Here is a 16,198-nt window from a genome sequence, read left to right as displayed (position 1 = left end):
TTAAACAGGCCAGGATTATGTGATGGCAACAAAGAAGGAATGGCTGCCCTGGACAGAGAAGCCCTGGGGGATGCATTCAGAACTTGGGAGACCACATGGAGTCCTTGAAAGAATTTTGGAGTCAGACAGACTTATATTTAGATCCTAGCTCCATATGTTATGACTTGAATAACGTTAGAATAGTTATTTTACCTCTGTAAGACTGTCGTCCTAACTTTTAAAGTTGTGATAATACCTTCCTCACAGATTGCTGTAAGATCTGTATGAGAGAAACATTTGAAAAATTTAGCACAATCATCAGCATATAGTAAGCATTCAATTAACTATTCCTTCCTTTAGTTCTCTCTTACCCCCTGACGTCTGCCTCCTGCCCCTCCCTGGCCTGTGATGCCCTCTAAACCCCACCAGCCTTCACCCTGCTCAAGCTTCAGTCTTATTTTGGGGAGTGTTATAGACTCTACTGTGTCTTCCCAAAATCCATAGCTTGAAATCCTAACCTGTAGGACTTCAGAATATGACTGTATTTGGAGACAGAACCTTTAAAGAAATAATTAAATTAAAATAATTAGGTTAATGAGGGTGGGTCCTAATCTAAGTTGACTGGTATTCTACAAGAGGGAATTTGGACGTAGACATGTACAGAGATAAAATGATGTGAAATACAGGGAGAAAACGGTCCTCTACAAGCCAAGGAAAGAGGCCTATGAAGAAACCAATCCTTGTGACACCTTGTTCTTGGACTTCTCTTCTCCAGAACTGAGAAAACAGCTGTGTGGTGTTTAAGCCACTCAGTCTGTGGTGCTTTCCCAAGCTGAGGAATCCAGGGGTCTTTGCTAAAAATATGTATGAATGCCTGCTATGGAAAGGCGATGAGTTTGGATTTTGTAAACTCCAAAGCCTTTCCTTCACAGAATAGCTAATTTTTATAACATGTTAATTTACAGTTTTGCAATATTGTTCCAGGCGGGTTATGCATTAGAAAAGCTTTTGGTGGCCAGTATGGAGGCCTAACCACCCAGATGACAAATGCCTTGCATAATCTTTTGGACCATAACCTATTCTTATGTAAGAGACTTCCTCTATGTGGTTTATACTGCCTGACTTACTGTGGTTCATTTTTGTCTTTGAGGTTGTGTTGTGCCATCCTTCAGGGAAAGTTCTCCAGCGATTCCTCAACCATCTTGAGTGGTTGTTTGATAATTTCTAGTATATACTTTAGTTCAGGAGTGTTTGTTAGATATAAATTCTGGGTTAGAGGCAGGAGGAATGCATCAAGCCACCTGGCAAGTCCTAGTTTTCTCCATATGACGCAGCTCCTCTTACTGAGAATCTGGTGCATGTCAGGCTCTATCAGAACCTGGACAGGGGGACAGCTGGGTGATCTCGGGACCCTGGGATCGAGTCCCACATCAGACTCCCTGCAGGGAGCCTGTTTCTCCCTCTGCCTCTCTGTGTGTCTCTCATGAATAAATAAATAAAATCTCTGGAATGGGTAGGGAAAGAAAATATACTTTAAAAGTCACTTTTTAGTTTTTCTTGTATTAATTTGCCCACATTGTAATTCACTTGCAGGGTTGTTGTTTTTTTTTCTTATTCACACTCAAAAAGTCTTCCAGCAATTTATTCCCCCTGACTTCACATGACACTCTCTAGAAAATTATAGCATTCCTGCAAGCTGAAAATGCACTGCGTACCTCTTTCTCCAGATTGTTTTTAACACAGTTAACACCAAACTTTGGGGGAACTCCTAACACTTCCCTCTTTTGTGATATTTATGTTCCATATTCAGTTAACATTTATTGAGCCCCTAATATTTAGTGCCAGGTTCTATTCTAGGTTCTTTTACCTACATTACCTAGTTTAACTCACAAAACAACCCAATGGGATAAATATTGAGATAACGCTTAGAGGGGCTAAGTAAGTTGGCTGAGATAAAACCTGGATCCAGGGAGAGATAGAATTCAAACCTTAGAGAGGGACATGGAAAAGAAACAAAAATAATTGCAGATTGGACTGTGTTAAGAAAGAAACAGTATATCCTAATGATTGCAGGGGTGAGCTGGACCTGTGCTAAACTCTGTGCGAAACTGTTACTGAAATTGCAACTTGAAGCATGAAAAAGCGCTAGCCAAGAATGGAGCTGGGGAAGAGCTTTTCAGACAGCATGAAGACACTGAGGTTTAGTATGTTCTAGAAACGGAAGGCCAGCCTATTTGTAGCTTAGTGAGCAAGAGGATGACTGTTGAGAAGTGATATTGGAGAGGTAAGTAGGAGCCAGATCATGTTTGTTCAACCCAGAGAAAATAAGGAGATTGAACTTCACTGTGAATTCAGTGCAAAGCCATGGGATGGTTTTTAGTGAGATGATGCTATCAGTTTACATTTTAAAAGAGACCATGGTTGCCTTGTTATAAAATGAGTTTTTAAGGAATTAGATGAGGATCCAATGAGGAATGTAGACTGGCATGATGTTTGTGGTCAGGGCTATTAGGCTCTTAGTCTTGAGCACAATTGGAAGCCATGGGTTGGGATGTTCTGCATAAGAAGCCTTATCCTTACTCTTTGTTTCTGTCTGGAAGGCCACCACTTTGTCCTTGACAAATTCTTCCTATAAACCCATGGATAGATTTATTTGGAGGTGACTTTTGTCCTTGGTTTTTAAAAGTAAGTAATTTTTCAGAATACATCAGGGTAGAACTTAGGATAATTTTAGAGCCAGAGGAACTGTCAAAGTACGATTTTTTTCTAAACAATAAAATCAAAGCACAGAACAGCTGAATGTCATGGTCAAGGTCACACATATTGGGAGGATTGGACTAGAGTCCAGATCTCCTACCATCCAGCTAAATGCAGGTGCAGAGGACACAATATTAGCATATTCAAGAAGCAGGCAGCCTGGGGCCTCCTGGGTGGCTCAGTTGTTTTAAGCATCCAGACTCTTGGTTTTGGCTCAAGTCATGATCTTATGGGTCATAGGATGGAGCCCCAAGTCAGGCTCTGCGCTCAGTGGGGAGTCTCCTTGAAGGTTCTCCTCTGCCCCTCCCCAACCCCCACATGCTCTCTTTCTCCCTCTAAAATAAATAAATCTTAAAAGAAGGAGAAGAAGAAGAAAAAGAAGCAAGGTAGCCTCCAGTGGTGAAGCATCCTGCATAAAAAGGGGAATGGCCTAAGCTGAGGTTAGGGAGGGACTGCAGTTGTCAATACAATCACAATGACAGATGAGAATGAGAAAGGAACAGTTTGATAAAGGCTTAAAAATATAAGTAAATCTGTTATAAGGAACATTAATTAAAAACATTTGCTAGGAAGAAAATACAATTGGAATTCAACTGGAAATACTGATCTGAATAATGTATTTTCTTAAATCTGTCATTAAAATGGTCTGGCAGCAGTGTCACTAGCATTCCCGGGAATGATTTGTCATGTACCTCCTACCGCCCAAATTTTGATCTGTAATACCTGAAAAATGAGCTACAGCTTCTTGGAAAGTAGCTAAAGGGACAAAAGATTCTACTTCAGGGTGTTCCTGCAGGCCAATTCAGTCGGAGAATTCACTGTCAATTGGACGAACTGTTTTTGACAAACGCATCATTAATTGTGTTGGAGTAACTTGAGTCTGGAGATTCCACTGCCAGGGAGAGTTTTGGTGACCTAAATGGGAGTGATGAGCAGTGGAGTCTGGGGTGCAAGGCCAGCTGGAGTTGGTTGAGATGGTAATAGGAATTTGGCAGGGGTAGAGACAGTACATTTGAATGATTGTTAAAATCATTTTTCCCGTGAAAAGGCCAGAAAAATGGGTAACAGCTAGACAGGAGATCAAAGACACGTGAGACACACAGACACTTTGTGAGGACTGGAGATATTAAAGCGTATTTGTGCTGCTACTACCATTTTTGTTTTAATCTTCTGAATCTGAGCTGCTCTGATTTCTTAATTGACAATGCCTTAATGACCGCGTGTCCTTGTCTTTTGTTAGTTTTAATTTTGAATTTGAGTGATCATGAACTTTAAGCTTTTTGAGCACGGGGATGGAATCCTATTTGCCATTTTATCCTCAAGACTAAGCCTAGCGTAGTGAATGTCTTTCAGTAAATGAGTTAAAGATAAATTAAAAAGAGCGTAGCTATAGTGTTCTCCTTACAATTCATTCATTAGAATCAAATCTTTATTCTTGGCATTCGTCATCATCAGACTGAATATATGGGGCTAGGATGTATCTGTGTTGAACTGAATTTGGAATAGTGTTGTGGATTTATAAAGAAAAGTTACTGTGTATATGTGGTGTAAATAATTCCTCCAAAAAAAGAGTTTGAATTTGAAGGCAAGGAAAATTCTGACTAAGAAAGATCACAGCAATACACATTTGCAATGAAAGTACCTAAAATCAAATTGTTCTAGCAACAATTACATAACTGTTCTTTGCTAATTTAAGGGGGAAATACTTTTTTTTCCTACTATGAGGGCGTATTTTAGTATTTGAAGTTTTGGATTTCGGATGTACTTATGACTAAAAGTTGAACTAGACTTAAGTTACCAGTGGTTTACTGAACTGCTTCTTATCAATAGCAATGGAATCATATTCCAGGAAGTACCAGACCTTTGCTCACTACTACTTCCAACTTTGAGATAGGCCGAAACTTCCAAAAAAGTATTATGCTGAGTGAAGTAAGCCAGTCGGAGAAGGACAAACATTATATGTTCTCATTCATTTGGGGAATATAAATAATAGTGAAAGGGAATAGAAGGGAAGGGGGAAGAAATGTGTGAGAAATATCAGAAAGGGAGACAGAACGTAAAGACTGCTAACTCTGGGAAACGAACTAGGGGTATTGGAAGGGGAGGAGGGCGGGGGGTGGGAGTGAATGTGTGACGGGCACTGGGGGTTATTCTGTATGTTAGTAAATTGAACACCAATAAAAAAAAAAAAATTCCTTAAAAGACACAATTAAAAAAAACAATTTCAAGAAAATGTAAAAAACTGGGATTGTTTTCTATCAATCAAATAAATCAAATTCATAATTATAAATCTTTTAAAAATGTAAAAATAAAAGTAATTTTTAACTAAAAAAAAAAAAAAAAAAAGACTCTAGTCACAATGGAGGAAGACCATATGGAAAACAGAACAAGCAGACAGTATAGAAGGTAGGAAAACTGCCTGGGTTGTTATAAATACAGCTTCCTGTCCCAGCGTGTTTCAGCTATGTGGTCCCTGATGGAGGGTCCTCATCTACCTTGGGGTGTTTACAGCAGCCTCCAAGGAGTGGCAGTTTCTCAGGCATGCTTCCTGCATCTCTCATTGTACAGTAGGGAGCTATTACTCATTGGGCACCAGCGTTTATACTTGAGAAACTTGACAAGAGTGTATGCCATGGACACAACATTTTATGCTTTCCGGGGAGTTAACTAGGCAATTGCCAATGTATAAAGAGCAATAAATGTCTCCGGAGATGTGATGACCTGGAGAACACTGTTTTTATCTGAACCCTGGGAAGACTGAGAAACCATCGATCTAGGATTAAGACCCAGAAGGGGCAGGCCTGACTGGTTTTGTTCTCTGTGTGGTGTTCAGGGCTGAAATGCCAACAGAGCCCTGACTGAATGCAACCATGGCTTCCTTCTTCCACTCACTCTCACCTCTCCCCGAAATAAAGTTGAACAAATATTTGGAGAATGTTGGTTTGAAGGGGAGCCAGGTTATTAACCTACTCGAGTGCCCTATGTCTCTTTCAGGCCCTGTGTTTGCCAGAAGTGTCCTAATCTATACTCTTTTTTCTGTTTATTTCTCTAGTGTCCATGGAAAATGTTGGAGAACAAGGTAAGATTATGGTTTATTATTGTTTTTGATATAAAATTTTAAAAAGAATTTTAAAAAATAGCATTCATTGAGATTTGGTTGGGATTAATAAATCATACTTTGAGAATGCAGAGTCAAGGTGGGGTTAAAAACTTCTCTCACTCCCCAGACTGAATTCTCTCAGATGCTTGGCACAGACCTCTCCCTTGAAATGGTAGCCACTGTGCCAAAGATTCCTGTGGCTTGGAGATGTAGGAATATCAAACAACTCCTGTGTCAACTTAGAGTATTGCCTCACACCTGAGTCACCCGTATTGTTTGTAGAAAATGTCATTAGCTCTAGTTATTTCACACTCATTTAAGTGCCTTAATGAATAATTGAATTTTTAAATGATTCTGTATCGTCATTCTTTAAAAAGATGATAAATGAAGAATGTCATCATTCTTTTAAAAAGTGCCACAGTTTTAAAATACCAAATAGGCTGCATTTTAAATTACAAATGTTATTCAGCTGTCTTACAGAATTAATTTGTATATTAATGTATTTTCAGAATTGATCCTTGTTACTGTATACAAAATTAATATTTTACTTTGCATAGTACAGTATTTCAAGACTAAAGTCATACAAGGTGTGTTTATACACATTGCCTGAAAAAAACTATGCTCTTCTTAACAGTTGTCCCCTGCTATAAACAAGACACTTGAATTCTTGTTGGAGGAAATCTCTTTTTGTCCAGATGGTCTCTATTTAAATATGTTGTCATTAGCATAATCAGGGCCACAGATTTGACCACAGCTAAGCAAAATTAGCAAACTGCTTCTCAAATAGGAACTGGGTTTGCTATTATTCGTCAGTGAAGTAAAGTTCTTAAAGCCTCCAATGCTTTAATTCTGTGTTTATGATTTAAAGTCGCAGGCATAGCTGCCTTACTTTTATAATTTAGGAAAGGTCCCTGTAGCCATTTGGCCAATAGACGGGCTTGTCTACAGATGAGAGTTTTCTAATCATGGGATATGAAATAATTAAATTATTAAAGAATTTGGTTGAGAACAAGTAGATCTTTTGTAAATATCATGGATGGTTTTAGTTTGCATTTGCATACTATAATGGTAATTATGTTCTTCTCATTTTAGTTGTGTGCCTGATTGCTTATCATCTACTTTTTGCAATGTTTGTCTGGTCATATTGGAAAACTATCTTTACATTACCAATGAATCCTTCAAAAGAAGTAAGTTAAAATATTAATGAAGTTATCTTAAAGTTGGAAGTCAATAATATTGATGTCTAAAGAATGAATTTTATGTCTTTTTGTTAATGTTGCAAATTTATTAAGTGTAGTGATTTGTTTATATTAATGTGTCTGTAAATACTTGAATTTTCATTTGGCAAATATTATTTTTGCACAGGGTGAGTATTGTATATCCAATATTAAATCTGTTGTGTGTTCCATTTCTACTGTAGACTCAAACATCACGGTGGTGGATGGGTAAATAGATAGAGCTGAAGGTAGATATTGCTGTATTATAATTATCAGTTATACTAACAGTAGATTAGTTGGCTGTCAACCACCAGAAACAACAACAAAATAACAATGTAACTAATTTTATCTTACATTCAAAGTCTGTAGCTAGTTCACAGCTTCTTGCTCTGATATGTGTAGCCCCCATTTCCAACATCACTTCTTGGCCTAAGATGAATGCTCCATTTTCAGCCATTACATCTACCTTCCAGACAGCTGGTCAGAGAAAGTAGGATAAAGGAGTAGAAGTAAATGTCCTTCCCTTTAAGGATACCTTCTGGAAGTTGCTGATGACATTTCCACTTACTTTAGAACTTAGTTATATGACCATATATTTTTGTGCAGAAGGTTGGGAATGTAGTCTTTATTCTCAGTGGCCATGTTAACCATATTAACCATGTTACAAGAAGAAAACTGTGGATATTTATTTGTAGGGGGCGGGGGGGATTAGCAGTCCCAGCTACAGAAAGTTTTAGGTAGAGTGATACGGTCAAATTTACACTTTGAAAAGAGCATTCAAAGTATTTGTTGCTGAGTCTTTCATCCTGGTTAAAAGTTCTTGGAGCAAAGAACTGTGTTTTACTCATTGCTGTATTGTTGGCACTTAGTCCAGTGCATGTTTGTTGAATTGAAATAAACTTTGTTCCAGTAATAATGGTAGAGTCTTAGTTGGCCAAGTTCAAAAAAGAAAAGACAGATCGAAGCACCACTGCAAATTGTTCCCTGAAGTAATCTGTTTAAAATGCAGCTGTGGTCAGAAAGGCTGATAAATTTGCTATATGACCTAGGAAAGGATATTAAAAAGAAAACCACAGATATTTGCACAGAATTAGTGGTATGCTTGGCCTAAAATGTTTTACATGTGGCCTTTTTTTTTCCTTCTACTCTCTACTAATTTTTTTTTCCTAACTTTTTTTCATCCCTCCTGCTGGATTTGCTTCTTTCCTATTATCTCTCTTACCCCCATCTTGGTCTTAGCTGTAGGTATGAAGAAGAATGCAGACGCCTGTCCTAGGTGATCTTATCCTATCTGGTGCTTTACCTATGACCTCTGTATTAACACTTGCCAAATCTATTTCTGGCTCTGACCTCTCCCATTGCAAATTTATATGTCTCCCTGCCAAACATAGCTCCTTAATCTACTCACACCTCAAATACAGCACATCAAGGGCTGAAGTCACCCCTTCCCCTTCCCCAAACTGTGACTCATCTGTTTCTTATACTGGTTAATGCTGCTGCCATCCAGCTCATCTTTCTGGACATTCCAGCCTTCTAGAAGCTTGGCAGCCTTGCCCAGAATTCTCCTGCTTCCTTGCCCCTTCCCCCAACCTCCAAATCCTGCTGTTTTTACTTTCTAATTTTCCTTTTTTGATTCCAACCCCTCCCCTCTATTTTCTTTCATTCTTTGTTTTTCATACCATTACCCTAATTCAGGGTCTCAATCATCTCTTTTGTCTGAGTCATTGCAATCCCCCATAGGGTTTCACTATTTACAGTCTTGCCCATATTCCCTTCCCAAAGTCCTGCGAAGCTTCATCCTTCATCCCAAAGCTGGAAGTCTAAAATCAACTTTTAATTCTTCCATTTGCTATCTGATAGCCCTTTCAACCAGTTTCCCGATCCTGTGTATTTTCAATATAGTATCCAGGGATCCTTTCAAAACACAAGACAGATCATACCATTCTTTTGCTTAGAACTTTTCTTTGATATCCAAGCTCCCTCAGAGTAAAAACATAATTCTCTGCTGTAGCTTAAAAGGCTGCTCAGGGTCTGGCCCCACACCACCTCTCTGACCCTCTTCAGCACTGCCTTAGTCACATTCCTCTCTCCTTGCTCATATGTCAATATGCGTGTTTCTACTTCAGGGATCTACAAACCTGGTATTTTCCTTGACCTGGAACATTCTTCCCATAGATAACTGTGTGGCCAGGTCCCTTACTTACTTCTTATCTCTGTATCTCTGCTCAAATAAGACCCTATCTTTGAGGTTTTCCATGACCACTCTGTATAAAGTGGTTAAACCCTATCTCCAGAATCCCCTATAAACCTTAACCTTGCTATATTTTTCTCCATGGCATATCATTCTATGACTCATAAATAATCACTTTTTAATGTCATTCCTAGAATGTAAGCTCTGCAATGGCATGAACTTTATCTGTTTTGTTCACTGACCCATAACCAGTACCTAGAGCAGTATCTGACCCGTAAAAGGTGATCAATAAGTATTTGCTAAATGATTGGATGTAGAGTAGAAGTTACATGTACACATGCAGGTTTGTGTTTATGACTTTGGCAGAAGTTGAAGTAACTTCTGATTTCCCCCCTAAAATTATGTGTGAGATCACTGGCTAAGAATGGGAGGGAGGGAAGTTGACTGAGGTTGGGGAGAGGAGAGGTTTGAAATAGTGGTTAGAGAGAGTGGGAAAGTGGAAGAAATGGAAGAAATGACACAGTATTGAGGGAGCAGTCGAGACTGAGGAGAGTGATTTACAGCTGTACCAGGCTTTGTTTATGATTTTTCTACAAAAAAAACAAAAACAAAATCCATATACTTTATTTGATTCCTACAACTGTGTGAGACAGATACTATTTTTTTTTAAAGATTTTATTTATTTATTTAAGAGTGAGTGAGAGAGCATGAGTGGGAGGAGAAGCAGCAGAGGGAGAGGCAGAAGCAGGCTCCCCACAGAGTAGGGAGCCTGACTTGGGGCTCGATCCTGGAACTTAAGAATCAAGACTTGAGCTGAAGGCAAATGCTTTAACCAACTGAGCCACTCAGGCACCCTGAGCTAGATACTATTTATTACCATTTTACAAATGGAGCATAGGCTCTGAATGTTAGCTAATTATCCCAGAGCATCTAGAACTCTGTGGTGTGGTACAGCTAACATTCAAACTGAAGTTGTTTTGACCATCAAGCCTACATTCTTGCCAGTATCCATGGCTTAATACAGAGAATGGACACTACTGTGGGCAGGTGCATCCAGGACATCAGTTGGAGCATGGAGAAAAAAAAAAGAAAAAAAAAACAGCATTTCCATTTATTATTTTTTAGTGTTTCTTTTTTTTAACTTAAGTTACATGTATAAGGTATAGAAATTTACAGAAATATATATGTAATATATATAAACATATATAAGTATAAAATATATAATGTTTCATATAAAACGTTTCATATGTAATATGAAAATTTCATATGTATATTAGCTAATACTACATATATAAATAAATATGCATATTGGTCCCAGAGTATTTTTTAGTGATGGGTCCATTATCAGGAGAATTTGGAGGCCATTATTATGAAAGAAAGAGCCCCAACTCTCTGGCTAAGAATCCTGAGTTAGTAAAATGCAAGATATCACCCTAATCTTTTAATTGATCAGAATCCAGAGACCCTCCCAGTTATAAACTGTGGAGTCCTTGACTTAAATTGACAATAGAGTGCTCTCAACTGCTAAAAATCTTTGAAAATGGGACTAAAATAGCAGAGAAGATGTAGTATAAGAAAATAATGTTAATATTTTCTTGTTGCTATTGAAAGAATTATAAGTAATCTGGAACTAAATATACCTTTTATATAACAGGATTGTTAAATTGCTAATAGTTTTTCAATTTATAAGATTTTCTCCCATAAAAGTAAGATAACCATACTAAATTATATTTTGAGAATGGTGACTAGACAAAAAGAAAAAGGAAAAAAAAAATCACCCCAGGCTAATATAGACAGTTTACATGCTGAATTTCTTTTGAGTTATTTTTCCTGGTTGTATCCAACATGCACATCTTTTAGTTTTTCCCCACATAATAGTCCATCATTGGTTTATTGTCATTTTTAATAATGGCATAATATTCTCACTGAAATATGTAAAAACCTAACTTGGATTTTTAGGTTGATCCCAATTTTTTGTATTACAATGATTTTGTTAATATGTTTGTATATGTTTTGTGCACACTTTATATTTTGGATTATTTCCTTAATATTCTCAAAAGTTGAATGACCAGACCAGGGAAATTTAAATCACTTGCAAAATCGTTTGAAAAGAGAATGGTAGCAAGTTAGAGTGCCAACAGTTTAATCAGACCTTTGGCATTACATGTCATTAAGAAAGCCATTCGTTGTGGCGTACCTGGGTAGTTCAGTGGTTGAGCATCTGCCTTTAGCTCAGGTCATGATCCCAGAGTCCCGGGATCCAGTCCCGCATCAGGCTCCCTGCAGGGAGCCTGCTTTTCCTTCTGCCCATGTCTCTGCCTCTCTCTGTGTGTCTCTCATGAATAAATAAATAAAATCTTAAAAAAAAAAAAAAAAGAAAAAGAAAAGCCATTGGTTGCCTATTTATTTATAAAGATTTTATTTAGTAAAGCATACAATTCCGTGAGTGTCCTATTTGTTATTAGATTTCAGGTTTTTTCTTAATTTGTATATCCTTGTAAAATTATACCTTCTTTAGCCTGAAAACTCTATTTGATTTCCAATCTTGGTTTCTAATTTCTAGTAAAAGGAAGGAGGAATCCTTGGAGAAATGACTGATTCTAGAACTAGGGCAGGAAATAACTCAGGATGAGCCAGAGTGTGGGTGGGGGGGAAATGGGTGAAATAGGGAAAAGGGAGTAAGAGGTAGAAACTTCCAGTTATAAAATAAATAAGCCACAAAGATGAAAAATATGGCACAGGGAATATAGTCAATAGTATTGTAATAACGTTGTAATGGTGACAATACTTAACGTGGTGAGCACAGAGTGATGTATGGAATTGTTTAATCAATATGTCATATACCTGAAACTAATATAATATTGTATGTTAGTTATACCTCAATAAAAAGTAAAAATCAAAATTAAATAAGAAGAGCCATCTGTAAGGTAATAGCCATCATCTTATGGTGATAAAAAGTAAGGTAGGGCTTAAAAGTAAATAAGATAAAATAAAATAGAGCACTTTCTCGACTTATGATGGGGTTATGTCCTGGTAAACCCATTGTAAATTGAAAATATAGTAAGTTAAAAATGCATTTAATACATCTAACCCATTAAGTGTGATAGCTTAGCCCAGCCAACCTCAAACATACTCAGAACACTTATATTAGCCTACATCTAGGCAAAATCATTAACACAAAACCTATTTTATAATAAATTGTTGAATTTGTTGAATAGTGTACTGAAAGTGAAGAATGATGGTTGTATGGGGACAAAACGGTTTTAAGTGTATGAGTTGTTTACTCTTGTGATCACCTGACTGGCAGGAGCTGTGGATTGCTGCCACAGCCCTACATCATCAGAGAAGATCATATTGAATATCACTAGCCTAGGAGAAGATACAAATTCAAAAGCTGAAGTATGGTTTCTGCTGAATGGATATCACTTTCACACCATTGTAAAGTCAAAAAAAAAAAAAAATTGTGAGGCCATTCTACGTGGGGGGCATTTGTAGGTTGATGGTGGTATTTCAAAGGGACACAGAAGCCAGTTGAAAATTCCCAATGACTGAAACTAGAACAATCTGAGCAACAAAATAGATAAAATAGTATTGGATTATAGCCAAAAGTATACAATAAATATCTATCAATCTACTAATATAAGTAAATGAATAAATGGGGAGAAAAATCTCTTTTATTGGAGAATTTCAAGTAATTTATGTAGATATTTTGCTCTTAGAAGAGGCAAGAATAAATCCCCACTCTTTAAATGTAGGCTGCAGGTGGTAAATTTCTTTCAAAGAGTACAGAGGATGGAAAAGGGAAAATAATGAGGAACTTTAGTGTAGAGAAACCTGACAAACGCTCCCTCAACCAGGTGATTAAGTTTAATGCAAGCACGGATAGGCGATGTTGGTAGTATATCTCCTTGATATTATGTGATGAGAAGGACACTTTTACCTCTGCAGTCTTCATCCCTCTAACAACAAATCTCAAACCTAATCATAAAAAAAAAAATCAGATTTTAATAAAGCAGCATCCAGAAAAACTGTCAAGATCAACAAAAACAGGGAAAATCTAAGAAATTGTCACAGCCAAGAGGAACTTAAGATAGGACAAATAAAGGTACTGTGGTGTACTGGATGGAATCCTAGAGCAGAAAAAGATATTCAGTGAAAACAAAGGAAATCTGAATAAGCTATAGACTTTAGTTAGTAATAATGCATCAGTATTGATTTTATTAATTGTAATAAATGTACCATAATGTACTAATAGATGATGTTAATAATATGGGCATTTTGGCGAGAAGATATATGGGAAGCATGTAATATTTTCTCAAATTTTCTATAAATCTAAAGTGTTTTAATTTTAAAGTTGATAAAGCTATTTAAACAAGACAAAACAACATCCATTAACTGGCCAGAGGACTGCCATAACTTACAAGTTGGTGGTAGGTCAAAGATATTATCTTTTCCACCCTAGGAGATCTTCCATTCTTTCAGATATCTACAAATGTTATTTCTTCAAATCCATGACAAACCTTGGCACATTAAAGTGTTCTGGGGGACAGGACTCTATTTGGTGTATTCCACGTTAATATTAGATATTTGAACATCCTTATTATATGAGTAATAATTCTACCAACCTGTATTTGGTTTTCTGGACATGATGAAGTATATTGTTTATTTATTAATAAAAGCATTAAACATCTCAGCAGTCTTTCAGTTCACTCACTAAAACTTTCCTTTAAGGTAAAAAGGATCCCAAACTCCATAAGAAAATGTGGTAACATGTTGTTGGTTTTAATTCTTTTGACTATATTAAGTCTTTATTAAACTGATTTTCAATACTATACTTTAAACTAATTTTAGAAATAAGGAGGGGAAATATATCTGCCTAAATGGTGGGAATCTGAGAATGGAATGTTGGGGACTGAGATATAAAATAAATTTTTCCTTGATTGGTCTAACATAGGACTACTGACATTTTATCCATTTCATAATTGTAAGAGAGTGCGGACTCTGTGCTAGGACTTGATTCTTGCCCTTGTAGGGTTACGTATTTGTGGGAAAGTTAGACAAGGACCAATGAACAAACAAAATGATTTAAAATTGTGGTGCATAATGCAAAGAAGGAATATATGGACCTAAGGGAGGGTGTGACAGGAGGAAGGGACAGAATTTTCAGGGTACTTACCTTAGTAAGGGAATCATGGAAGTTCTTTGAGAAGATGACATTTAAGCTGAAATCTGCAAAATGAGAAGGAGCCATCTATAGAGTGAGGACTAGCCTTCTAGGGAGAGGAATCAGCATGTGCGAAGACACTTTCACAAGTGTGTCACAGACACTTTTACAATGACCATGTCTTTTTCTTGACTTTTACAGCATTATGACATCATTTGATATTATACCCTTTATACCAATTAAATATTTCCAAACAAGATATGCAGTTCTGTTAGGACCATTTACCTTTATGTCACTGTTTTTTTTTTCTTTCAAAACAATGAATGCACATTTTAAATTTTAAAGTAGTAAGGTGCATGATGTCTAACCTAGAATTTTTTTTTTTAAAGATTTTATTTTTTCATTCATGAGAGACAGAGAGAGGCAGAGACACAGGCAGAGGGAGAAGCAGGCTCCATGCAGGAAGTCTGATGTGGGACTCAATCCCGGGGATCACGCCTTGGGCCGAAGACAGGCGCCAAACCGCTGAGCCACCCAGGGATCCCCCTAACCTAGAATTGTTAAATAAGCCAGAATATCTGACAAATCCCCTGATAAACCAATACAATTGCATATGATGGATCACTAAAAAATTTGAATTTTTCTTTGCCAGCTCTTTAATTTAGTTAATAAGATCTAAAGAGTGACAACATTCTCAGTGCACCCGCCTCCTATCAAAGTTCTTTTTTTAAGAGTATCTTCGAAAACAATGGAATAACTTGTAGGAATCTGTTATCCAATTGGGAGATAGTTGTTTACCTATTTGAAATGTAGTTCCCAAATTTTCCTTTGATTCCAAGATATTTAATCTACTGTTCCTTTGCCACAGCCTCTGGGATCAGGCTGCAAGATCTTTCTTTTCTAGGCTGGAAATTCAGCACTACTCACAGCCACTCACCATCTTCACATATATATTCGACCAATCAGAATACTTGTATAAATGTTTCTTTTTTTTTTTTTTTTAAACTGAGATTTAGGGTAGCAAGCAAGTGAAGAGCAGCTGACAGAATGCACTATGCCTTCATATATGTGACCTTTATTTATTTGTTATTTGTATTCATTTGAGAAAGGACTGGTTGAAGTGTAATTTTGGAACAATATGAAATTAATAGGAAAAGAAATGCTGTGGATTTATAACAGAAGGAATGTTTAATGTGAATTCTTTTTTCAATTATCTTAGAAACTCTTAAAGACCTAACTATAACCTATCTACTAGTTTATTTTTTTTATCTACTAGTTTAATGCCAGTAAATTTGTTATACTAATTTAGAATAATTTGTATGATGTAAATTTCTACTTAGGCAAAATATTTTATTTTCTTTACCTTAATAAGTCTGAAATTTTACAGTATATTTAACTAAATGTTCTGCATATGGTAATAGCATGGTAGCTTAGAAATGATCTACATTTGAAAGCTGGAAATTTGTTTTTCTTTTTAAAATAACCTCAATAGAATTGTCAACCTCTAAACAAAGATTTTTAATTTATATTTCTCCAAAGAGAAAGATGTAGGTTCAAATATGATGACTGCATTTTCAATAAATTATATTTCTTTCCTTCATTGACATAATTAGATCACTTTCTTAAAACTTAAAAAATTATGGAATATACATACAAAAGAGCATATACAATGCACAATTTACTATATATATGAATATATGTGATTCATTAATTGTGCAGTGTAATATAGGGTTCAATTATGTGGATATGTCATACTCCAGTTTATTTATCCATTATCCTTTTGATGGACA

General features: G+C 36.5%; 1 protein-coding gene across 6 annotated transcripts in view; it reads left to right on the top strand.

The window, feature by feature from the left end:
- ZDHHC2 (zDHHC palmitoyltransferase 2) overlaps positions 1-16,198 on the top strand; it is a 70,540-nt gene that overhangs the window by 15,239 nt on the left and 39,103 nt on the right. For 5 of the 6 annotated variants that reach the window (XR_012007522.1, XM_072776192.1, XM_072776193.1 and 2 more), the window contains 2 exons: positions 5,789-5,815; positions 6,929-7,023. Coding sequence is in view for 5 of the 6 variants with exons in the window: in XM_072776192.1 (XP_072632293.1) it covers positions 5,789-5,815; positions 6,929-7,023 (122 nt within the window). In the remaining variant the exon portion in view is untranslated. Of the gene's footprint in view, positions 1-2,240; positions 2,264-5,788; positions 5,816-6,928; positions 7,024-16,198 lie in introns of those variants that run through there. The other variant, XM_072776196.1, reaches the window with a different exon arrangement.

The sequence above is a fragment of the Canis lupus genome, chromosome 15 (genome assembly GCF_048164855.1).
Source record: "Canis lupus baileyi chromosome 15, mCanLup2.hap1, whole genome shotgun sequence".
Taxonomy (NCBI): domain Eukaryota; kingdom Metazoa; phylum Chordata; class Mammalia; order Carnivora; family Canidae; genus Canis; species Canis lupus.
This window is presented reverse-complemented; position numbering and strand designations above follow the sequence as displayed.